We start from the raw sequence: 24994 nt of genomic DNA, 5'->3' as shown, positions 1-24994 counted from the left end.
GTTACTCACTATTTATAACTCTATTACAATACAGTTAGAGGCTGCATCTAATTGGTTTAAAGAACTTAATGGATTTGGGCTTTCTGCACAGACAAATTAACATTTCATTAAATCTAAGGCAATTTGCTTTGTTGCTGCAGCCCTATAAGAAACATCATATGTTAGGGTAACACTACTTTGAGTCCCTTAGTTTATAAACCCTTCAATGTCCTTCAAGTACAGCCTGCTGGAACTAAACCTTTATCAGTCTTGACCAGAGAAGACTACACGAGGACATGATCCAAGTATTCAAAATCCTGAAAGGCAGTGACATCAACCCAGAGTACTTCTTTAGTATCAACAGTGAACCGTGAACCAAAGGACACAAGTGGAAATTATGTGGAAATGCATTTAAAACTGAGAATCGGAGGCCCTCGTTTACACAAGAGGCTTTGGGAGGATGGGACAGGTTATCCAGCCATATTGCTGAGGCCTAAACCATGACTTCTCTCAGGAAATGGTTTGATGACATCCTTGGATCAATTCATTGCTAAATACCAAATGAGCTAGATGTATCGAAAGTCCTACTCTCATTTGCAACCTTTCTTTTGTTCTTATATTACTGATTTTTCAAATTCAACAAGACTCTTTGCACAAGACCCTGTCATTTAACATAAAGTGGGTCAAGCTGCTGTGCGGAGGGACTTTTATTCTCTCCTGGGATCCTGAGTTTCACAAAAACCAAATGCAAGTGGACAAAATTCAGTGATATGGTATGTGATGTCTGTATGAACACACTACAGAGCCATGTGGCCCAGCTGCACAGCAACTGTGCAATCAATGACCACACTCTACAAACACTACTTTACAAAATTAAACACAGCAACATCTGTACTGTTTTTCACTTGGCCTCCCCAGCCAGAGTGTCAGCAACAGAAAGCGTCTTGGCATTGACTTTGCAAACATACTGCACCGGAGCCCAACAAATCTTCCTGGAATCTTCCCAAGAATAAAACAGAAAATGAGAACCTAACAAAAAATATTTGTTTTGACAAATTTAAGATAAGATACAGAAAGAAAAAATTAATTGACCCCCTAGGGGAAAAGTTTTATCGACATACAATGTTTCTGTGCAATCTGAATACATCACATCCACTGCACATGCGTAACTGATTACAAAAAATCAAAAAAGTCATGACAAATTACACATATATATTGTGTTACTGCATAAATAGTTTATACTGACCCAACTGCATTTACCCTTATCATTTACAGTATTTGTATGCACCATCCATATCACCCTGCAGCTCTCAACTGGCAGCCCACTGAAGCTCACAGGGGTGAGTACCTGGAGGGGAGAAAGGAAGGAAAAACTAAGGTTGCTGCTGGAAGAGGTCTTAGTGGTATTTGCAGTCTGTGTGGGTCCTAAGTCCCCAGTATAGTGGCGGGGACACTATACTGTAGTGGGCGCCGTCTTTCGGATGAGACGTTAAACCGAGGTCCTGACTCGCTGTGGTCATTAAAGATCCCCCGCCATTTCTCGAGAAGAGTAGGGAGTTATCCCGGTGTCCGGACCAAATTTCCCCCCTCGGCCTCTACCGTGGCCTCCAAATTGTCCCCATGTATGACTGACTTGCACTGGCCCTGATGGACTGGCGCCCTGTCCAGGGTGTACCCTGCCTTGTGCTCGTTGCTGGCCGGGTAGGCTCCGGCTTCTCGTGACACTGTATGGTATAAACCGACACTGTACGGGTTGGTAAATGACATGACATTTACAGTATTAGTATTAACAGTTTTAATAGATAAGGGAACAAATGAATATTTGTATCTATTTGATCTACATTTGGGAACCCTAAAACATTTTTTCAAAAGGAAGAAGTTGATATTCAGAATTAAGACTATGAAAAGGGTCTGATACCATTTTTCAGTCCCATAACTTTCACTGCTGTTTGGACAAGACGTGATTTTTTTTATCGTAACTGGACTGATACCTATCAAACCACACTGTTATACCATATGTAATAACGCTCTCGATTACAGCATGGTAAAAGAGGAGCATTATAAGCAATCTGAAATACAAATGTAAATAATACAATTATCCTGGGTAATAGGTTCCTTGTGAATCACTACATATGAATGGTCACCAAATTACAAAGACGGTGCCTCATTGTCATCCCTGAAATCCATTGTTATAGACCACAGATAAATTAGCCTAAATGAAGACATTTTAAATGTTTACTTACACAATGTCTTGAAGCATAAATGGACATGCACTACTCCCACTGCTAATACAGCTGTCTTCGTAATGCCACTAAAAACCCTTCATTATCTTTGCTGTGAAGTAATTATGAAAAAAAAACAACAACATGACTGGTAAGCTAGTATCAACCATGATTAAACGATGCTTACAAGGCATCAGAGCTCAGTGTTTCCCTAGCTCATCTTCTCAAGTCAAACCATCAGATCATGCCCAAGCTGTTTTCCCATTCAGCACACAAACCTAAGATTTTACTGGCATTTCTTTGGCAAGACTGATACAGCTGACTGCACTTGGAAAGACTAACACCCTCTCTTCCTGTCCAGCTACTGTGTTGAAATGGGTGTCCTCTAAGATCCCTTTGTACACACATGAACAAAGCAGTCCATCGCTTTCCCAATCAATTGGCTCATACATGGCTTCATTTTAACACTATCTAATTCATTATTTTGCCTCTTAAATCATAACAATGTCACTTGGCCTGCTACCATCAGTAATGCACAGGAGCTATCAATCTTATTTAGGATACAAGTGAGCCACATACAGCAAAGACTGAGCCTCTTATAATTTCAGTACAATCTCTGCAATATCCCCAGGGGAAGCCGGTTTGACTCAAAAGCCCTGGTCAGGCCTGGGGTGCAGATGTAGGATTGTTTGTATTATGTTCCAGTGACATAATTCCAAGAGCTCTCAATCCCTCAATGCCCCAAATCAAAAAGGCTTTTATAGATTTTCTGTGAAACCTCACAGGGGAATAACTGAGGTGATCTCTGAGTAAAAACAATTAAAAAGAAACATTTCAAAAGTGTTCTGAAACATTTTTTGTCAAATTTATTTATTCCGTCCTTGGGTAGGGCAGAGTTCTACAAGGATTGCTGCTCATCTCTTTTTTGTTGTTGGGTAACTAGGCTGATGAAAACTCTTACAGAAATCTAACATTTTTTTCTGTATTTTTCAGCTAAATTTCCATTATAGATTCTTTGGAATTTTGTGAAGAATTAAACACCTTTGGCCTTACTTTGATAAACTGATGACTGACATATCATCCTGACAGAAAAGACCTGCCTTCCAGTCACTGGAAGATGACTGTCTCATTAAGAAACCGAATGTGCTTTAAATCAGAATTAAATCCTGAACAAGGAAAATGGGGAGAATGTAAGAAATCATCTTCCAAAATCAATCACAGCCTGGCAGGAAATAAGATGCACTAGGTAGAAGACAGTTCCTATAATTCAAGATTCAGTGCCTAAAAAGATACAGTGGTTTGAAACCTGGTGTCCAATTGTGAACAGAATTACAGAATGCAGCAAATGTGATGTATTAGCCATATGATTGAACCTTTAAAAATATGTAACACTGTGTTGCTTGTCATTCTCATTGCATGCTGGCAGCAAGCATTTGTTTAAGACAATGGCAAACTTTATGTTACAGAAGTGGACAGATGATAGCATTTGAGTACTGTATTTGCACTCCAAAATTATTGCTTTGCACTTTTTGTAATCTGTCTCATGCTCTTATGATGATGGAACAGGGATACATTCCCAAATTATATGTAAAACCACAGCAGGAGCATGGGCCAGAAAATGTCCAAGAAAAACACATCCTCAAAGGTGACTATCATTAGTGTGCATTGTTAAGTCATATAGTTTCACTGTTGCTCCCATTCCTAACAGTAAAGTGAGTACTGAGTACAAAACCGGCTAAGAAGCAGACTGCCTTACTAAAGAACAAACTAAAGATGCATTTCAATCTCATTTATTTACTCAACACATGCTAAAGAAAAAGATAGACTGACAATGAAAGATCATTTTGGAACAGTAGAGAAGAAAATCATCCAAAATGATCCTGTATCATGCCATAGAGATAGAGGTACCCAGCTGAATGTTGCTTTCAATTTATGATCATTTATTTTTTTTCTTGTCTTTAATATTGATTCACTAGACACTGCTGTAGATTTCTCAGAGCACAGAAGATGAACATGTCGACACTTGCACAATTATAATTGGTGCACAAATATGGTATATTTGTGAATATGAATATGAATGCATATGAATATGAAATGAACTTTGAGCGCTGCTTTCGTGTGAAATATGAAAAAATGAAACAATCCCCTCCTTCGTCAAGCTCCATTAATTCAATTCAAGATCACGGATTTCATCCTCTGTGGAACATAATAATCACAAAAAAGACAAAGAACTCTGCACCCTGCACATTCTCTCCAAGTCTGCAGCAATTACTCTCTAAATTGTTCCTAAGAGAGTAGGTAAACTGCAAAATACTTCTATCCTGTAACTATTATTACAAATATTAGAATTAAGTTACGAGGAAGCTATTCAGAAAATGAAAGCACACAATAGATTTTGCATACTGGTTAAATACGTTTGGCACCACTTTAAGTAATTGATCATTCATGACTTGGCAGCGATGCAATCAAGTGACTTTGAACAAATGTTCAAAGGGATAGAGACCTACAGCAGAGAAAGAGAGTGTACTGTCAGTTTGTATCTGAAAGGTTAAAAATGATCGACATCACCATAACTCAAGAAAATCAGCCACTGAGGTCACACTGTGATACAGGACGTAACAATGAGCAGCTGCGTATTTTTCTTTCAGTTAAGGGAAATTAAACTTATATTCTGTATCGATCCCAAAGGTTATGGTAAAACACAGTGGTTCTTAACAATGAACGACGATATTTTTGTATTCTGTTTCAGAATTATAGAATGCAATCATATGAATAAGGATTTAGTTAATAAGGAATAACAAAATGAAAAATAATACAAAATAAACCAAAGACTCTCGATTAGAATGTGTCCGAGTCCTTCTCAAAACAGTGTTTTCACACACGAGGGAATGCAGTGACGGCAGCTTGACAAAATAAGGCTATGTCAAACATACAGTATACTATAGCCCTTACATCATCACTGTCGATTCTGCATGAATCAAAACTGATAATAAAACACGTCTTCGGTACACTCGTACTGTCCAGTTTCATGTAATGTAGGTGTCAGTATCATGTTCACAATTATAGCATAGTTTTTCTAACTCAGCTGCATCACACAGTCCCTTACTGTCACAGTGTTTTGGCGACAGTTTGAAACCTGCTTAGGCGAGGGAAGGAAGGGTACTGAACCGTGCCAGTGGCTTTAAAGTAGGAAACACATCTTCGACTTCCCCTGGAATCACTCAGCTCCTCTGAAAGTGCAGCTGTCATAGTGTACGACAGACTGTCTCTGTTGTCCTGCTTGGACCACAATTTGAACCTTCGGACCACAACACGCATCCTACCTCTAACTGTGTGATCTCTTCCGTGTACCCAGCGCGTGGACGGGTCAGTCAGTCAAAGCAGCAACGGACCAATGACAGCGAGTTAAAGCAGACGCGTCATTAAACATGGCCACCGGGGCGCCGTCGTCATTCTCGGACTCACTGGCTCGGCGCCGATTTGAAGAGCCAATCGGGGCTTTCCGCACCTCCTTGCCGGTGACGTCATTTCCAGGGGCCCAGAGGAAGTGTGATGTGGCTGTGAGCGGAGTGTCATTATGGTAAGAGATTCACTGTTTGCCACCTTTAAAACGATATGTATTTTAAAAATACGCGCATAGATAGCTATTTAAATACTTGTTTTCCAAATTTATCATCCATATATCCTTAAGAAGTGGAATCAGAATTTAGCGCTGTGCGTTTAGTGTCGGGTTTCCGAAGACTTTACTTTTTTTCCCTCCCTGCACCTTTACTGTTCTCATAGAGAAAACTGCATTAAGGTTCTGCGCTTTTGCATGTGCTTTGCATTTTTTCAAAGAAACGTGCTAAGTTAAAAAGCATAAGATTATGACTGATGTTGAAGAGGCGTGTTCTATCGTGTACGTCCCTTACTGCCCAGACAGCCATTGGACGTCCGGTGGGCTGTAAGTTGTTCACCTGAAAGAGCTTGTCGATGTAAATGTCGCGCTCAAAAAAGTGGGATTTCAAGAAAAAAAAAAAGCTGCTATAAAAAATTTCAGTGCCCCCCTCGAATCCTGTAAGAGTAGTAACATGAAACTTAACATGTTAAAATCTTAACTGTCAACTTTGTTTTGGTTTAATTAAACCATCGTTTATAACCTAAATTAGCGAAAAGTATGTGCATACATTCATGTTCATGTATGTTTTCGCGGTGGTTACATCCTACCGAACAATGTGATCAGATGGAGGGTCTAACCTGAGCAAGGTACCGCAATCCACAGGATTGTGTTAATTGTGCACATTTAAAATAATCCTTGATTTAAATTCTACCAATTCATATTCTAAAAATTTAACTATGCATGTCATGTCATCCTGTTTGCTTTTTTTAATTCTTTCCCACGCTTCTGTTGCAAGAAGGTTGAAAATGGTCTGGATACAAATACCTTTTTCATAAGTGGGTCATTCAGTGAGAATTCAGGGTTATTTTGAGCATCCCAGATGCTCCTATTATTCAGCACAGAAAGAGCTTTGGACAGACGTTCACGGTATTTCACATAGTGTTTGAGGTACAGTCATTTAAATTGGTCATTTTGGGGTGTTTCGTATCTGACAAGGCTTACCATACCAGAAGAAATGGTGATGTCTGATACTATATGTGCTGCAGAAACATTATAGGCATCACTTTAAAACTCTTTGCTCTCCCCAGGAAAATCTTTGCTGTGAAGTAGGAGTTTAATAATATTAGTTTCAGATTTTTTTAAATATTAACATGAATCTTTAAAACATTCTTTAATTGGTATGTTTTTATATAGACTCTAATCTTTCAGCATAGAAGAGTAGAGTGAGACATGCACTACGACCAACTGTCACAGTGTCAACTGTGTCTGATGGGGTTGGAGGGTACAGTTGCCATTCAGAGCAAGCCGTCCTTTATTGCGTGCAAGGAACCCCAAAACACTCTGAATCTCCATTCCTGGCCTCTGAAAATTAATTGACAACTTTGACTTTCATGCCAGTTATTTGGGTACCCCTGGAGGGGGGATTTCTGTAGCACTTAAAGAGCTGAAGGACGCAACAACTGGAACGTTTGTGAGGTACAGACTTGAGTAGTTCTAGAGTATAAAAGCGTTCTAGTAAATATTAAAAATATTTTTACAGACTTAATCAGCACTACTCTTACTGTTGCCTTTAAAAAAAAAAGGAATTGGAAGCGAGAGAGCTATCTCAGCCAACTTATGTTCTAAAATTCCCATCAGCTCCTCTACTAGTTGGGCTGTTTGTGGAACCTCTCAGTGTTAGTGAGTGTAATGATGAAGATGCTGCTATAAGCCATGGTTCGAGTTGATCAATTTGACTGCTCAAGCGCTTAAATTCAAAGAATGCTTGTCTCTTAATGTAATCTCTTATCACAGAAGAGATATTGAAACCTAATTGTCAGATACAGACAAATTAAGCAGAGGAAAATCGAAAAACTGCCTGGGTTTCACCATTTGAATTTCATTGTGGTGCACGTGAGTGCTCACTTAAAGGGAAATTTCTATCATCTACAAAACAACGAGGCACAGCTAAAATATTAGCGCTCTTGCCAACAATCTGACAGTCCTGTCTCAAGCAGTGGCTGAGGATTTAGTTTTGTTGTGAGAAAAGAGGAAATTGCTAGAAGCCGAAAGCTGCAGACGCTGACTATGAAAATTTCTGGAAGCTAAAATTTCAGTCACCGCAGAACTTTAACAGAGTAAAGTGGGTTTTGAAGTGCACGTTTCTCATTTGGGTTTCTGATATATGATGTACGGTGCCTTAATTAAGAGTGCATGATCGAAAATCGTTACACACTTTTCATGCTTCTGAATGTGATTTGTGAGCGAGGGATTTTGGTTTTCATAATGAAAATGACCGTGAACTCGCATCAAGACTACACATAAATTGCTTATGACAGGTTTTGAAGTTTTGTGCTGGCCTGACAGTCACTGATATATTGTTGAATCTGTTAAAGTAGTGCAATGAACTACCATTTCATATATCAATATTAATACTTTATTGCCATGACAACCAGTTGCATGGCATTTGGTTCGGAGAGATCATAGAAGTAAAGACATAGAAAACAATTATGCAACATAAAGCCGATAACAGACAGCATCCACTCCACACGTTCACAAACCATCCTAAACACACACCAGTAAAATAATTAACAGTGGGGTCTCATAGAATACCAGTGAGCTGTTCAAAAATTTCAAAATTAAAGTGCAGAGTTTATGTATCTCACAGCCTCTGGACAGGTGCTGTTACAGAACCTGGTAGCCCTTGTCTTGATAGACCTGAAGACCTGAGCCGCTTACCAGAGGGGAGGAGAGTAAACTGAGGCTGGGGCAGGGTAAGAAGGGTCGATGAGGATCTTTAGAGCTTTGCGTTTCAGTCCAGAGAGTGAGTCCTCAGAGAGAAGGTGGTATCCTACAGTTTTGGAGGTGAAATACATTACTCTTTCTAGCTGCTTTTTGTCCTGGGCAGAAGGCTTGCCAAACCTCACAGTGATGGAAAAGGTGAAAACACTCTCAATGACAGAGCTGTAGAAGAGGGTAATTAGACTCAGTTGCTCAGAGGAGGATGTGTGATATACTGTAGTGCAGAGATAAAGTCTGTGCACCCCAAAGATAAATATGGCAGCTTTATAGTTTTGCCATGATAGCCTTCGTGAATCAAAACTAGTAGCCAATTCATATCTCTTGAAACAAAATGATGTTTAAATTCAGCAATTAGTAATTAAGGTATGAGGATGTGGACAAGTAAGGAACCACCAGTCTCATTAGCTCAATTAAGGGAATAATTAGAATCAGTTGTTTAAATAATTAAGAAGGTCATGGGAGCCAAGTTTGGAAGCCCCAACCTACAGTATATAAATTTTGGAAAAAGTTATTGGTGCTCATCAATCTGGAAAGGGTTGCAAAACCGTTTCTAAGGACTTGAGGTTCTACCAATCCATGTCAGACAGACTGCTGATGTGACTGCTTATGACCCGGCTATCAACTGAAACAACTGAACAACTGTGTTCATGGAAGGATAGCAAGCAGAAAACCACAGCTTAAAAAAGAAGGATATTTTTCACAAAGAGCACACAGATGATCCACAAAGCTTTTGGAACAATATTCTCTAGCCAGAGCAGTCAAAGGTAGAGTTCTTTGTCCTCAACCAAACATTTATTTTGAGTAGAGGAACCTCATCTGAACCATGAGGCATGGAGGGTTAGGGATGGCTTTGCTGACTTAGGATTTGGACAGCGGGACATCAGTGAGACAACCAGGAATTCTGCTTTGTATCGGAGGATTCCAGAGGAGAATGGCGGCCATCCATCTGTGCCAAAAGTGGATCTTGCAGCAAGACAACAATCCTATATATCCAAGCAGATCCTCAAAAGAATGGCTGCAGAAGAAGAAATTCCAACCCAGTTTTACAGTGGTCTAGTCAAAGTCATAAAGACCTAAACCCCATAGAAATGTTGTGGCAGGACAGGGAGAGAGCTGTCCGTGCAAGACAACCCTAAGACGTCACAACAGTTAAAGGAGATCTGTGAGGAGGAATGGACTGAAATTCCTCAAAACCAATGTGGGAGACTGATCCACGGTTCCAGGAAATGTTTAGTTGCGTTTGTTCGTTGCAGCTTAAGGAGGTGCCACCAGTCTGAAGGTTTACATACTTTGTCACACATGGATATTGAATGTTGCATCATTTGATGAGAAATGTTGAAAGAGTATCATGTGGCATTTTATTTAATCAGGTTAATTATACCTATTATTAGAACTTAGATGAAGATCTAATAACATATTAGAAATCAAATATGTAAAAATCCTAAGGGGCTCACAAACCTTTTCTCAGCACTGTAGATAGGAGTCTGGGGTTGAAGTCTCACAAAAACATGCTGGTTTTAATTTTTTGGAAGGTTTTCATTTAAGCCCCATACGCTGTATTTTTAAATTTTGTTAGTTTCGTTTCAGTCAACCAGAAGTCGCAATGATTTTGTCCGTGGTTTAATTCTTCCAAACATGCACTTTTAATACGTTATATTATGGTATCGATATCACCTTGCAAGGTTATATTGGAAGGAGATGTTAACAGCAGTTCGTGCTGTTGTGTTCGTGCGGCTGTGTAAAAAGATTTAATTATGAAATAATTGGCAACTGCTGTACTCAGCAGTATCCAGCTGGCTAATTTTAAATGACCTGAGTGCTGTGTACTGTCCTATGAAATCACAAGACTTGAATCAGATCCCCCATCTTCCCTACTCAGTCTCTCATGTACTCTACTTATAATGGACTTTCATTGCATTAATATTTTCATTCCACCTTTGTTTCCTTGCCTCTAATTTGGCTTCTGATAACGTGTTTAGTTTGAACGCCAAATAACAGTGTTTAACTCTCCAGTGTCTGTGATGCCTGCGTCACTTTCATCCACCTGCCCACGGGCCGGTCACTGTGAGCCCATGACAGGCAGCTCGACAGCAGGGATCTAGAATTAGCCTGTTATTAGCAAAGAAAAAAACAACAGGACATAAAGCACAACATCTGGAAAATGAGAAGCAAGAATTGTAAAGAACTGTTACCTTGCCTGTGGCCGCCTGTATCTTTTGACCTTGCTCCTAATGGCCAGTCCCCAAGACATCTTAAGTACAGTATGTTGCGTAAAGTGTGAACTTAAGGATTTTTTTTCTCCAAAAATGAGGTTGAAGCAGGAGTAGTGTTTAACAGACATCTCCTTGAATCTAGGCTCATCCCAGTCGTGTTTTTAGTCATCAGGAAGAGTTAAATTGTCATGGTTTCTCTGTGCTGTGGTGTGGATGTAAAATGTGCAGCCTGGGAAAATATTGAGAAACTCAACAGCCTGCAGTAAATATAAAACATTCTGTGTGAATTATTTGAGTGGCTCCACACAAGCAAGTGGTCACTGTTCTTTCCAGCAGTAGTGGAACAGAGGTTTAGCTCAAAGCCCCTAGAAAATGAGATGTCTGAGAAACTGAAAATACATGATGATGGTTAAAAAACTAACAAGACATTTCAGAAAAGGCATTGCCTGTAAAGGTAGTAACAGATCTCAAGTTCAAGGCTTAAACTGAAGTGTTTCCTGCCTGCGTACAGTGCTGAGAGCTACCACAAACCGCTGATTTGAAACATGTTAACAGGGTGGGCTTTTCTAATGTTTCACTCTTCAGTCATGTTTCAGTGCCATTACAGCATCCATTATTACTATAGTACAACAACACTGTGTATTTTTTTCTTGAATATATGAAATTAGCAGTGCAGCAGAATAGAATACACATGGAATAGAAAGTGTAGCTTGCTTGTGGGACTCAAGACCACACTTTAAGTCTGCAGTGTGTGCTTGAAGGTTTACAGAACACCCTGATGCACCAGTCACAAATGCTAATTACGGCTGCTTCCTGCTTTGTTGTGCTTTTCCCTATAATGTCACATTCAGTGTTAACTAATAATTCATTAATCTTTGAGTTACACATTCACTCCATATCGATGATGAAATTGAATAACTAGTTATGTCTGCAATCTTGAGAATCAAGAGAATATGCAACACAAAGGTGCCCTTTTTATTTATATACAAGTGAAAATAAATCTACAGTCATAGATAAAATAAATTTACAAATATGACTGCACCTTAGGAGCCAGCTTAGTCAGAATACAGGTTTCCAGCAGGATCCTGTGCTGTAGAGGAAAGGAAATAGTATGTGGAACAGAAAAGAAAGACAGAAACCTAGAAATTAAGGTGAGGACAAAGACTATAGGATGATGAAGATAAGGTCAAGGAAAGAGGAGAGGGAAGAAATTTGAGAAGGAGTTAGAAAAGAGGTCAGAGGGCAGGAAAAGAAAGTACTTTTCTACAGTGAATTGAACTGTTTATACCAAATGATATAAAGCTTGTTGCTAAGAAGCATTGGATTTTGTAATGATACCTAAAGCAATACAGGGAGATTGAGGCATTACAGAGAGAGTTCAAAATTAGGTTGTATTTGGAGAACCAAGACTTTTGTCACAGAACTTTTGAAGCTGCCTGACAGATGAGGTATTGAAAGATTGTCTAATCATGGAGTATAACAGGAAAATGATGCAGATTGCTCATGGGACAGTTATTTTATAGTTTAATGGACGGGAATTTTGAATAGTTAACAAAGGTAAGTGCCTCAGAGAGTTGTAGTATAGTATGAGTTTTATAGTCTTAGTTGTAATGTCCAGTTATGAGTTCCAGGGTTACCCGAGTGATTAAATGAAAACCCAGAGAATTGGCTATCCAAGACGGAACAATCTGGAAATAACATTATACAGATCTTTACCTCAAGTTACAAATGTAGAAGCATTAGATAAAAATAACACCTATGGAAGAACTCAAAATCCAGTAATTGCCTATTGAACGCAACCAAAACTAGACTCCACTAATCAAATATCAGGGGCTACTGAACCACTTCCATGCCCTCAGTCCACAGAAGGCCTTGTATTCAAAGATGGAATCACTGAAACACAGCTGAGACACAGCAACTCTAAGCTGCCACAAGCCCTTTTTAAACCCTTCAGCCTAGTGCTGAGAGCCAGGAGTTTCCCTGCGGTCTAGAAATAAGGACTAATTATGCTCGTTTATAAAAGTGGAGAGACAGGTTTGATCTTAGTAACTCCCAGGGCATCTGTGTGAAAACTAACCTGTGCAAGGTGTTCCGCAGTATTATCGATGCCAGAATGCTTGATAAGGAAGGCCAGCATAGAGTTCTGAGTGAAAGTCGGATTGCTTTTTTCCAAACCCCACTCATATGATCACCTTTTCACCCTGCACAGACCAAAACTAAAGGAAAGTATCTGCCGCCTGCTTTAGTGTTTTCAAAAGAACATTAGAACAGATACAGACAAGAGGAAGCCATTCTGTTCGTCTGTCCCGTTTGGTAGTAGTTAATTGATCCAAGGATCACATCCAACTGCTTCTTCAAAGAATCTAGGGTACGGCTGGGAAGCTTATTACACAGTCCCAATACACTTTTGGTAGAGAAGAGCTTCTCATTCTCGGTTTTAATTGAACTTCTACGAATTTTGCCCCTGTGTCCTCTGATTTATGTTTCATTGTTCATTCTGAAGCAGTCCACTGGGTTGACGTTATCAGTGCCTTTCAGGATTTTGAATACTTGAATCAGGTCCCCTCTGTTCAAAACTAAAAAATGTTAAGTTCCTTCAGCCTTTCTGTGATGAACATTTCCTTAATCCCTGAAATCTATCTAGAATCCGCCCAGAGAAGAGCAGCTAGAGCAGCAATATCTTTCTATAATGTGGTGACCTGGCTGTCCAGAGAAGGCAGGCTCGGTGACCACAGTCTGGACATAGACACTGGGCAACACAGGCAGACCTAGCTGTCCAGAGAAGGCAGGCTCAGTGGCCACAGTCTGGACATAGACACTGGGTGACACAGGCAGACCTGCATGTCCAGAGAAGGCAGGCTCAGTGGCCACAGTCTGGACATAGACACTGGGTGACACAGGCAGACCTGCATGTCCAGAGAAGGCAGGCTCAGTGACCACAGTCTGGACATAGACACTGGGTGACACAGGCAGCCCTGGCTGTCAAGAGAGGGCAGGCTGTGCTCCCACTGCCAGGAGAGAGAAACAGACAAGGACACACAATCTGCTACACTGCAAGACATGCTCCAGGAAAAGACAATATTCCCTAAATTACATATCAAATCCCAGAATTCCCACTCCTACCAGAATCAAAACAACTATCAATCTTATGGGGGGCAGACTGAGGGACAATCAATACTGAGGGACAGAGAGTGAACCTCTCCAATACTGTTCTTGTTCCAGACGTTGTAAATTGTTATTGTAATTGTAAATTGTTATTGCTTTGGCAGCACTGTAATTCTTCGGTAATCACCCATGCTCAAAAAGACATTGATGTGTTAGTGTCCAAATTGATAGACAGTGTGCTATATAAGATCGCATTCAAATAAGTTGAAGAAGGAGACTGGCTCAGTTTGGGGTGAGTTTAAAATTGTATTTTTTGATTGCGTTGTTTGGTCAGAGCATACTCTTTTTAAATGTTACGTTTTTATTTTTGAAAGAGGTGTCCATTATTACAATCAGGTTAGGGGAGAGTGAAGTCTCTAAGGTGATATCTTATAAATAACACTTTGTGTGGTACATGAAATATATTTTTTTTTATTTGCGTGGGATGTCTGAAAGAATAGTAGAACTACACATTTGACTCTCTGAGGAGTCTGAAATGTCCACTTTCATGTCAGGACATCAGGCAGACAGAGGAAATTTGTGTTTTTGCACACCAGATATTCTGCAAGTTCTGCTGCCTTTCTAATCGACTTTTATTTGATTGACAGGTTAACTATATTACAGTCCTGCTTCAAAGGACATGCAGATTTGAATAAATATTGCTTCCAAGGAAGCGTTCACAATAGGAGCTACAGTGTTACAGATTATTTAAATCCAAAAAGATCAAGAGGTCCTTGAGGGGAGAGTTCTTAGAAAACGCATGTACGAAATGGCTAAACGTTGGAATCTGTTACCTTTCGTGTAGTATTTCTTCTAAATTACCCGTCATGTATGGGACTCGCAAAGCTATAGGTAACTGCAGCTGAACCGTAACGTGTATCATCAGCTGCAACAACAGCTTATTGGCAAGACTAATAGCGATGGCAGAAAAAAAGGGTAGCAGATCTGCGTAACGAGCCTCTGGAGACGGAGAGCAGATGACGGCTCATATCAGCCAGTTGAGCACCATTCATCACCTGGAAGTCTTTAACGAACGCTGTGGCACATCTGTTCCCACTGGGGCTCCGAGGGCGTCGCGGACTGAAGGGAGCCGAGAGAGGGGGTCCGCGGCGTGGGCCCCTCTGACCGAAATCCGCATTATATCCGCGGCCGCTGTACAGCAGGCTCTTAAAACACAAGGGCCGCGCTTTCCCTGCGGCACCAGCGGAACAGAGCCCTGGCTATGAGCAGCTCTGGAGAACCTGCCGGGTGCTTTTATTAAACTGGACTGTTTTTAAAAGGGTATTCTGTAGCTCGCAAAAACATTCCGTTTTCCCACTGAAACAAAAGTCAGCTCACCGCTCATAGGAAATGAAAATAAACCAGAGCACTGCGGCTCCCTTCCCTGCCCAGCCGCCTGTCTTCCTCAGAGCTCAAAGGACATTTCTTATTTAGGCTGAGCCCAGCCAGACACGGTTCATCTTTTCCGCTGATCATATTGTTGGTGAAATATTCCTGTTTGCTGCAAATGTTTCAGTGAGAAGGTAGTTTAATTTTATTTTTTTTTGTCCTCTACACCCCTTCAGCCAGACACTTACTGTAAAGGACAATACTGGTGCCCTGATACTCTGTGTGTTAATGGGTAACCCCACAGTAAAAAAAAAATGTAATAAGTGTTGCCCAGTTTATTTAATCTAATTCCTTTTTTATATTTCTTTTTAAATGCAGGAAAAAAATAAGAACAGCAACATGCAGCACTGCATAAGAAAATTATATGTGCAGCGTCTTTGCATTGATCGACATGGTGTTAGTGCCATGCAAGGTGTTTCTGCATCAGCGGAATGCTTTAATGCTTTTGCATTAGTGACACACGCAGCACCTTGGCATTAATGGGCCTCTGCACTATAAACACATGCAGGGAATTAGCCTTTGAGATTGGCCATGGCTTACCTGTATCTTTTCTTCTTTCAGTCTGCCATATTCAACTTCCAGAGCCTGCTGACAGTCATCTTGCTTCTCATCTGTACCTGTGCTTACATCAGATCCCTGGCCCCAAGCATTCTGGATAAAAACAAGACTGGGTATGTACATGCCTTAGCCCCATATGTTCCGTGTTGAAAAGGTTTGTAAGAAATGCTGTGATTATATTTAAAATAACGTTGATTAAATTGTATATGTACTGTATGTGTTCAGTAAAGAAAAAAAGAGTGATTTCACTTTCCATTTAAAAATATATTCATTTTTGTAGCCTTTTAGCTTTATGGATGTGTAGAGAGGAGCAAATTAGTTTAATGAAGAGGATCGCCTGCCAATGTAGGCGTTGGCCAACACCAGTTAGATTTGATTGGTAAATTTAACAGAATAATTCCTAGAGCTGGGACTCGAAGTTAGCATGACCCTTGCCAGGAATAAATGGCTTATTGGTGATGGATGGAAGGAGCACTGTATATTGGCTGTTCCTGTATCATTTACCTTGCGTCATTTTAATCAGTTTTTATTACAGATTGCTAGACGACAAGCTTGGTTCCCTCTCACTTAACTTAAGCTGTAGTAATAACAAAATTGTTATAATAGTAAAAGACACTACTGGATGTTTTGACAAAAGTTTTTATTGATGGTGCTTGAAGTGTTTTATTTTTTTTAGCAGTTTAATAGTATATATTTAAGAAATTTTCATTTCCTTCTATAAGACGTTTTTGGTAACTTTGTACGGTAGAGAGATATTCGCATGTAAACGGAGGGCAGAAAAGTAGGAAAAGGGTTTTATTATGTTTTCAGGGATTATTATTCTGTCTTTGCAACTAGACATTCCTTCTCAAAGGTGTGTAGTTTAAATAACTAAATCACATCCCTTGTCATATCCCATAATCAATAGCTTTAACGTTCTGGCTGTTTTTGCAGGGTCTTGCAATGCAGTTCCCACCGGCTTCCACTGCTGAGACAAAGTGAATTATGACACACTATAGGATGTGTTAGTCAGCATTACAGCTTTGCCTGAAGTAACCTGTGTTGTCTTCTTTTTAGTAAGACCTTTACTGAAAGCAAACCGTTTTCTCATGTTATAGCCAATGCTGATTAGAGCATAACTCCAGAGAATTTACATTTCTGCCTTACACCATCTTTCAAGGTAGCGTGGGCACCTCACGACTTGAGCCCGCAACCAGTACTAACCACTGCACTGCACTGGCCTGTTGACCTCCATCATGGTAGATTGTTTCTATGAGCCAGAGCCCTCACCTGGATAAGGGGCTGTCCAGTAATGGGTGGATGGAATTCATCACAGATTAAAAAAAAACATAATTAATTAATTTCTTATGTTAAAATAAAAAGCATTAGAAAACATAAATCTTCATCTTATTACTATAATTTGCTTTGCTGGTAAAATCTTTTCAGTTTAACATTCTTTAACATCAGAGTTTTAAGATGACTAACCTTGAGTAACAACTTAGCACAAGAATGTAGTTTTTCTCTTTGCTAGTCAGAGACAAGCTTCTTATTAGCTTTGAAGGTTAATAAAGGCTCTCTCTGTGTTAGTGGAGGTTAGTTTCTCCATACATCTCCACACATCTTGGTTTTGTAACAGCAAACCATAGATCAGACCAGGACATACATAGAAAAACATCTGTGTGCTTCTTCCAACACACCATCCAAATGTCGCATTTCATCATCTTCTCTGGATTGTAGTCCTGAGACCTACACTTAATTTCAACTTGTGTCCCCAGGTTCGGTTTTTCACTGTTCATTCCGAGCAAGTCCGCTGGGTTAACTATATCTTTATATCTGTATATTTTGGGGTAGGTTGCAATGTGCACCACCCGGTCCACTTCGTCTGTTTCTCCAGCAGCGCCAGACTTGCATAGCCATTGAGATTGCGTCCTCTTCAGAGCACTGTTCCATCGCTGTCCACTCCGTCATGGCTACTTGAACCGTTTCCCATCTGTGGACAGCATCGAGAACCATCTGTTTCTTGTCGCATCTTCCAGGGCTGAGCACCGATACTAATGCTGTTGTTCTCGTCCCTGAGCAGGAGTACAGAATTGCTCAGAGTGCCCACTCCAGGACATAAAAGAAGGCCATAATATGTCTCTTTCAGCCTGCTCGTGTTCTTGCTTCCTATTAGGGGCTGTAAATGCCTTTCAGGAAACAGACGGGCCTGCTGTTTGAAGGTTGATTGTTGTTACTGAACCAACTTGTTGGCAGTAGATGATAACATTGTTTTGCCTTCATTTGTTAGTTTTGTTCGTACAGTCTGCTAATTAGATTGGAAAATTGTGCTCCTTGATCATTGTCTTCCTCATTTATATTGGGCAGCGCAGCCAGCTGGTCATACCCAAAATAAAATGCAAGAAGGCACATTCTCCTTCACACTGGCTCCACTTGAGTCCCTTTACTCACCCGTTTGGGCTCTTTGTTCTTGATTTGTCATTAAGTAAAGCAGTTTAATATGGTTTCTTAGATTTTCCCATATTTTAGAGAATGTTCCCAATTTAGTTTCCTTATTTAACACTTCTGCTCATACATTTTTACAGCCTTTTAATTCTGATTAGAATGATGATGAAATTAAGTTAAAAAAATTGCGGAAACATTGTCTGTGGAGTCTGAAGATTCTTACTGGTACTGTAGGTACAGGATGGAGCTGAGTTTTTATGAGATGACGTGGAAACAGTGCAGCCTTGAAATTGATTAGGACATTTGTGTGCCTTAGTAATCCTCAGTTTTCTGCATATTTTTAAGATTTTTTTAAAGTATCTGTCATTTTCCAGCATTGACATCCTTCTGCCAGTGCTAAAAAATATTTAATTTCACGGTCTCAGTGCAGCTAATACTTACAATTAAATAATAAGAAGTCATAGTTTGTTGCGCTAAAAATAGCTTTTCCCTCATTTCAGTGTATTCCCCAAAATCCATGAATGTAAATTACGTTGTTTGAAAGTTTCGGAACTGCTGAAATGCCATGCTTTATCTGTGCTCAAGATTTATATATTATCTGAGTTGGTTTTTATCTATTTTGTCTAACCCTCTTTTTTATGATTGTTTAGAACAGGTTATTAGAATTGCAGTGCAATATTATTTATAATCTGACTGTGCCTTCTCTCCTTTCTTGCTGAGAAGGTGCTTTGAGCTGTACAGGAATATGGTCCTGAAGGGGAAAGTGAGATCAAAAGTTTTAATTTTATAATCCATCTGAGTCTAAGACATGCGTTCCTGCACTGTAGTTCAAACAAGTACAACTGGGGAAGATGGGAAATATGCCTTAATCTCGGACCGTGTTTTACAGTACCGACTATGTTGACTATTTTAGCAGACTCTTTTCAGTCTGAAGCTGGTACTTATAAGCGGGCTCATTTTACCTTTAAATTAGTTAATTTCTAGACTTTCCGCTTTTTCAGTAGCTCAGAAAGTAACCCGATGCTGCAGAAGAAAGTGATTGGCTCCAGCTTTCGTCACTGTGCCTTTCCTGGCATTTAGTACAAGCTCATTCAAACAGCAATTGTGTTTTATTGTGTCCAAACAAAGCTCCTGTGTTTATCAGATGTAGGCAGTTAAGTGCTGGTAATCAATGAGGTATTTTCAGTGTCCAGGACTGCTGAAGTCCTACACTATCAGCTGCTACAGCTGCTCCGTTGTTCACGCAGGAAATAAAGGGAGGTTTATGCCGAGTGCTCCACATCGGTCTGGAGTATCTCACTGATATACGGACCTCTTGCTCTCACAACACAAGTACGTTTCACTGGTGCCCTTGCCTTATCCCCCAGGACACCAGGGGGTCGTTTCTTCGGCAGTACCTCATCTAACCTCTTCATTATATCTCAATTTCAGCTCTATTTCACAATGTGAAAACACTTCTGTTTGAAGGTGTTTTTTGGCAACCCGACACGTTTTAACGGAGTTTTTCGTTGAACGTTTTAAACACTCTGCAAAGGACTGGCAACTTGTCTTCATTGCATTTCTTTTTGATTCTGTGAGCTGTTCTGCACAAGCCGACTTCAGTTTGTTCATCTCTCATTGCTTATACGTGTTTTCTTTTTACTGAAAACTTGTCTTCATAAAGGTTTAAATTGCAGAAATCATTCTATGCTTATTATCTAAAATTGTGACTAAGGGTTTCGTGCAATGAATGTTTTCTTCTGGTATGGAAATGGTTCTTCGTACGGCCATCTTTATTTCCTTACAGTACTGGCACACTGCTCTTCACTAACATGGCTTTTGAAATGCAAAGGTTAAATTAATTATGGGATATTTTCGAAACATAATTATTGCTCTGAAGGCATTATGTACCTTAGCCATTAAAGAGATGTGGGCTACCCTGACACATAGCAACTTTATCCCCCAAAGTGTTTGTTGAAACTTCTTAAGGAAATTAATTATGCTATGTGTTACACTACTCCAGGAATATTGATATATATATATACTGTATATTAAGCAGTCTTAAGTATGGTCACTCTATAGTAAATATTGACCCAGAATGATCCTCTTAGATGTAAGTTTCAAGAAATTAACTCATTGAAAGACTGAAACTACAACTTTCAGGGAACTAATCACCCAGCTGTGAGTAAACCAGTTGAGAACATGTAAAAAGTGTAATGGAGGGGGTGATTTTTATGTCATTTGGTGCTGCTCTCCACCTCCGTGCATCTTAGGCTTGAATGGCTCGGTCTTAAGAGAGGACAGGAGAAGGTGGCAGGCAAGCACGGGCGGAGATTATCTTAAATCGTGGGAAGCACGATGAGGTGCTAAGGAAGTCCAACCCAAAGGGTGAGCCCACAAAGATCAAGTGTCAAGGCAGGAAGCATTCCTTCAGCCAGTAATTCATCGGTATTGCTCCTAATGAAGCACACAGCACAGGAAAACTATGATCATAATGGCAGTGACCTCTGATGGAGTTGGCAGTAATTTACTCTTAGCCCCCCGCGGCGTCATTGCCTTCGCTTGCGAACCGTGAACTGTAAAAACAATCATTTTGAAATAACGGCAAACTATACGTCGTAACGACCCTGACACATATATCTGTATGTTTACAGTGTGTTCATTTAGAACAGGCTGAACTGCAGCGCACAGATAAGTGGCTAAATAAAGAAAATGATTTTGTTTTGTTTTTTACTTAGCTTTAAAAAATCATTTGTTTCGGGTTGGGTCCTTCAGCTGAGTGGAAAGAGATGTTAATGTGCTCAGCCACTGTCGGCGTGATGCTGAAATGCATAGATGACCATGTCTTCAGCAGTGTGATCATCATTGTGCAGAGTGGCTGAAAATGATATTAACTAAAATTCTTGACCATCTTTTAGTTTGTCCAGTGTATACTTGCATGTTTTGTAGGTAATGCAGTAAAATGATCATGTAGATGTGTGCAGCAAAAGGGGGCTGATTTCTGTGCAGATACTGATTTATTTGCAGGTGTTGCTTTCTGGGTCTATGGCATGGTAAAGAATACCATGTATTCTTTTACTCTTCTTTCTACTGTTTATGCATATGTTTTCTAACCATAATTATACGCATTGAGGATATTGGTGGGCACCTCTAACAAATCTAATATTTCCATTAAATTTGTTAGCTGTATTACATACATTTGTAGTAAAATGTCTTTATCTCGCTGTTATTTGCAGAGTTCTGGGAATATTCTGGAAATGTGCAAGGATAGGTAAGATATCTTATCATTTTTTTTATTATAAAGACTTGCATAACAATCACATTTTTCCAGTCAGTTTCTTTAATAATGTAGACTTAAAGATATATTAATATAGACTCTGATAATGCACTGTTAAGGAAGTGTAAAAATGTAACTGATTTTACATGACTGTCACATTATGCAGATTATATAAATCTTGTTCTGACCAAGATAAGCTAGTTGGCTCAATGACAAGTTATGGTTAAGAAATAAAACTTCTAATTGACATCATGGTTTGTGCTCATAACATTTGACACCAGTTGCCTTCTAAATGCAAATGCTGTATGTTTGCATCTTGTACAATTAAGCATGAATGCTTCAGAAGGTCTTGTATTATCTTGTGCTTCTGGTTATCATTCTAAAGCAACTCAAAAGCTTAATAATATGAGTGAATAAACATATTCTTTCAAGGTTGCCATCTAAACATCCAGACAACGCCACCACCAACACCACCTTCTGCTGCCAAAATAAGCCCCCAACTCGCACATTGGGGCTTGTTTTAGCTCTTGTCTCAGTCATTCTTCTGCTCGGTATATACTATCGAAGAAACCAGAGATCCCCGCAAGATCACGTCTCTCCCTCTTTGAGAGCTTGAAATGGCAGAAGCCTTTTTAAATTGCACATAACCTGGACAAAGAAACCTGAATGATGGGACCCAGTTGAGCTGACTTCAGTGTTGGAACAATTCTAGCTGGATTCTGAAGTGATTTTTTTTTATATCTAACAAAAAGCCTGTTGCTTAAAAACAAACATATCTTTGCCTGTTTTGGATGAATGTTCTCAGGGTAACACACCCTAAAAACTCATTCATAAGTAATTGCAGTCCTATAAACATTAAACCTGAAAGTCATTTAGAAACTGATATGGCGGTAGCTCAGAGCTGTTTGACACCAAGCTTTCTTTGAGACCCCTGGAAATGTCTTGAGAAAGACACTTGATCTGAAAGGTCTTTGTTTTTCAAAGTTTATTATAAAACGCAGACGTAAGACTACAGTTCCTCTAGAGAGATGCTCTCTCTTCATAGATTCCATGTTCTTTTAGGTAAATCATTGCCGATGATGAGATGGTACCAAATGCAGTCATTTAAGTGCTTTCAGCTGGACTTGTGTTTTGTAGTTATTACCAGGCCTGTCATTGGAAGGCATATTTAAATTGTGATTCAGCCTCAGCAGTTTGATATATTTCTATGTGATTGTTAATTGTTTGAAGTGTTTGTCATGCCGGCTTCCTCTTCCATGTAAAAGGTTCAAAAGACAATTTCTCGTAGTTGGAGGAAAGGCAGTCTAGCTCTTGGGAAGTGCAGTATATCGCTTTCCCGGCAGTAACCATCTTATAGTGCAGATATTTACTTGCCCTGTCTGTCCATTGGTTTCCCTAATCAGCTTTCTGAATCCCTTCAAGAAGCTCGTCAGTAAGTGAGCATGAAGTGTAAGAAACTGTGCAGAAGTAAAAATATAAAGCAAGATGCATAACACAAAATTGTATTACTAGTTAATGCAGATTACGTTATACAGGGTTTCCCGAGTCTTAACCAGCAGCCATATCACTTCAGCCAGCAGCCATATCAGTCTGCAACTGCTGCTGGAAGAGGTGTTAGTGGGGCCAGCAGGGGGCGCTCACCCTGCTGTCCATGTGGATCCTAATACCCCAGTGTAGTGACGAGGACACTATACTATAAACAGGTGCCGTTTTTCAGATGAGATGTAAAACCGAGGTCCTGACTCTCTGTGGTCATTAAAAATCCCAGGGCGTTTCTCTAAAAGAGTAGCGGTGTCCTGGCCAAATTTCCCATTGGCCCTTACCAGTCATGGCCTCCTAATAATCCCCCTCTATGGACTGGCTTCATCCCTCTGCTCTCCTCCCCACCGAGAGCTGGTGTGTGGTGAGCGTTCTGGCGCACTATGGCTGCCGTCGCATCATCCAGGTGGGGCTGCACACTGGTGGTGGTGGAAGGGAGTCCCCATTACCTGTAAAGACCTCTGAGTGGAGTGTCCAGAAAAGTGCTATATAAGTGTAAGCTATTATTATTATTATGATTAACAATTGATGGCTGAAATTCTACGGGTTTGCTAGGTTATTTTAAACTACGGTATAAGGAGATCTATAACTGAATTTAGGTTGCACTTTTCATTTCAAAGCACTTTAAGCGCCTACTTCATCCACCACTGATGATCTGCCCCACCAAGACAATACACAGCTGCCCAACCACAGAGCAGATCAGTTAAAATGAGCTTGAATGAATGTGTATAATTGTATGTTATCTCTTGCAGGTGAACGGAAAAGCCCGTACGTGGCTTTATGCTGTGTGGTTATGGCCTTCAGTATTTTGTTTGCACAGTAGCCCAGTATAGGCCAGGACATTGGGTGTGAGGGGACTGCAGCTGGAGATGGGAATTCAAGAAGAGAACTCAGCAGGCAGCAGACGAACAGTGGAGACTTCACCAAAATCAGCATTTAGAATCCCCATCGCAACACGTCTGATGCTGTCCTTTCTGTGCTTTGAATAACACCGAATTGGGGTTGTTGCGGAACGCACTGTGGTTGAACATCTGACCAAGGACATAGTGAGGCACATTATGTGCATTCTTAATTGATGAACCTCTCTAATTTTACAGAACAATTGGATTTGTTTTTATTTAATTTCTGTAATTATATGTTTGAGTTCTCCCAGACCACTGCATTGTCAATAAAATGTTTGGATGAGTACAGCTCTATATTTTTTTCCCTGTTGAAAAAGTCCTTTCAGCAATATGCTGCAGTTCTATTTAAATACCTCAGCAAGGCTGTGCTTAATCTAGATCATGAAAGATGTATACCAGTAATGTGGTGTGAATATTTGTCATTGACTTCCAACAATTGATCTTAGGTTTTTCTTTGCCTTCCGTGACCAGGAGTTAATAAAACCCCATGTTTTACAAAAATATTTTTGAGCTGTAGTGTACATCAAATGTTTGTCTCTTTTCACTTTTCTCCTTAAGTTTAGTTTAGTCTTGATGCCAACTTTTTGTCCTCGCAGGAAAACATTTACAATAAAAAATGTGGTATGTGTACCTGTTTTGTAATTTGGTGTCAAATTGTTAATTGCATATAAGCAACGTTGTAATACATTTCTAGTGGCAGACTCACATCTAAGTAGCGGATATTGTCATAAAATGGATCAGTTCGTGAGGTCCCTCACTCACTCAGTGACAGCAGTCTGGAGGCACTAGGTGATGTCAAATAGGAGTGCTCCACCTGGCACTGTACCTCCTCTCCATTGCTGCAGAGTTTGTCGAAAATGTGCTGATAGGTGGGCGGAGCTTGAGGAGTCTCTTCCTCATTTTCCTCATATAGATTCAGGGGTCGACACTGCGAGCGAAGATCTCAAGGCACAAATTGCAATTCCAGAATGGGTTGGTGTTGTATATGAAAA

At 40.0% G+C, this 24994-nt stretch overlaps 2 protein-coding genes across 4 annotated transcripts in view; one reads left to right on the top strand and one right to left on the bottom strand.

Moving 5' to 3' along the window:
- The window catches only part of xrcc4 (X-ray repair complementing defective repair in Chinese hamster cells 4), a 156016-nt gene extending 150398 nt beyond the window's left edge, over positions 1 to 5618 (bottom strand). The window contains exons 1-2 of one of the 3 annotated variants that reach the window (XM_069187508.1): positions 5525 to 5561; positions 1226 to 1327 (exon numbers count right to left, since the gene is read on the bottom strand). In XM_069187508.1, the coding sequence (XP_069043609.1) occupies positions 1226 to 1248 (23 nt within the window). In that variant the 5' untranslated portion in view covers positions 1249 to 1327; positions 5525 to 5561. Of the gene's footprint in view, positions 1 to 1225; positions 1328 to 2222; positions 2255 to 5524 lie in introns of those variants that run through there. The other 2 variants (XM_015360694.2, XM_015360684.2) reach the window with 2 other exon arrangements.
- Positions 5619 to 5675: 57 nt separating this feature from the next.
- tmem167a (transmembrane protein 167A) lies at positions 5676 to 24632 on the top strand. The gene is made up of 4 exons (XM_015360707.2): positions 5676 to 5781; positions 15888 to 15997; positions 21521 to 21555; positions 23853 to 24632. The coding sequence occupies exons 1-4, from the start codon at positions 5779 to 5781 to the stop codon at positions 23921 to 23923; spliced, it is 219 nt and encodes a 72-aa protein (XP_015216193.1). The 5' UTR covers positions 5676 to 5778; the 3' UTR covers positions 23924 to 24632.
- Positions 24633 to 24994: the final 362 nt, after the last annotated feature.

Source organism: Lepisosteus oculatus, chromosome 3 (assembly GCF_040954835.1).
Source record: "Lepisosteus oculatus isolate fLepOcu1 chromosome 3, fLepOcu1.hap2, whole genome shotgun sequence".
NCBI lineage: Eukaryota > Metazoa > Chordata > Actinopteri > Semionotiformes > Lepisosteidae > Lepisosteus > Lepisosteus oculatus.
This window is presented reverse-complemented; position numbering and strand designations above follow the sequence as displayed.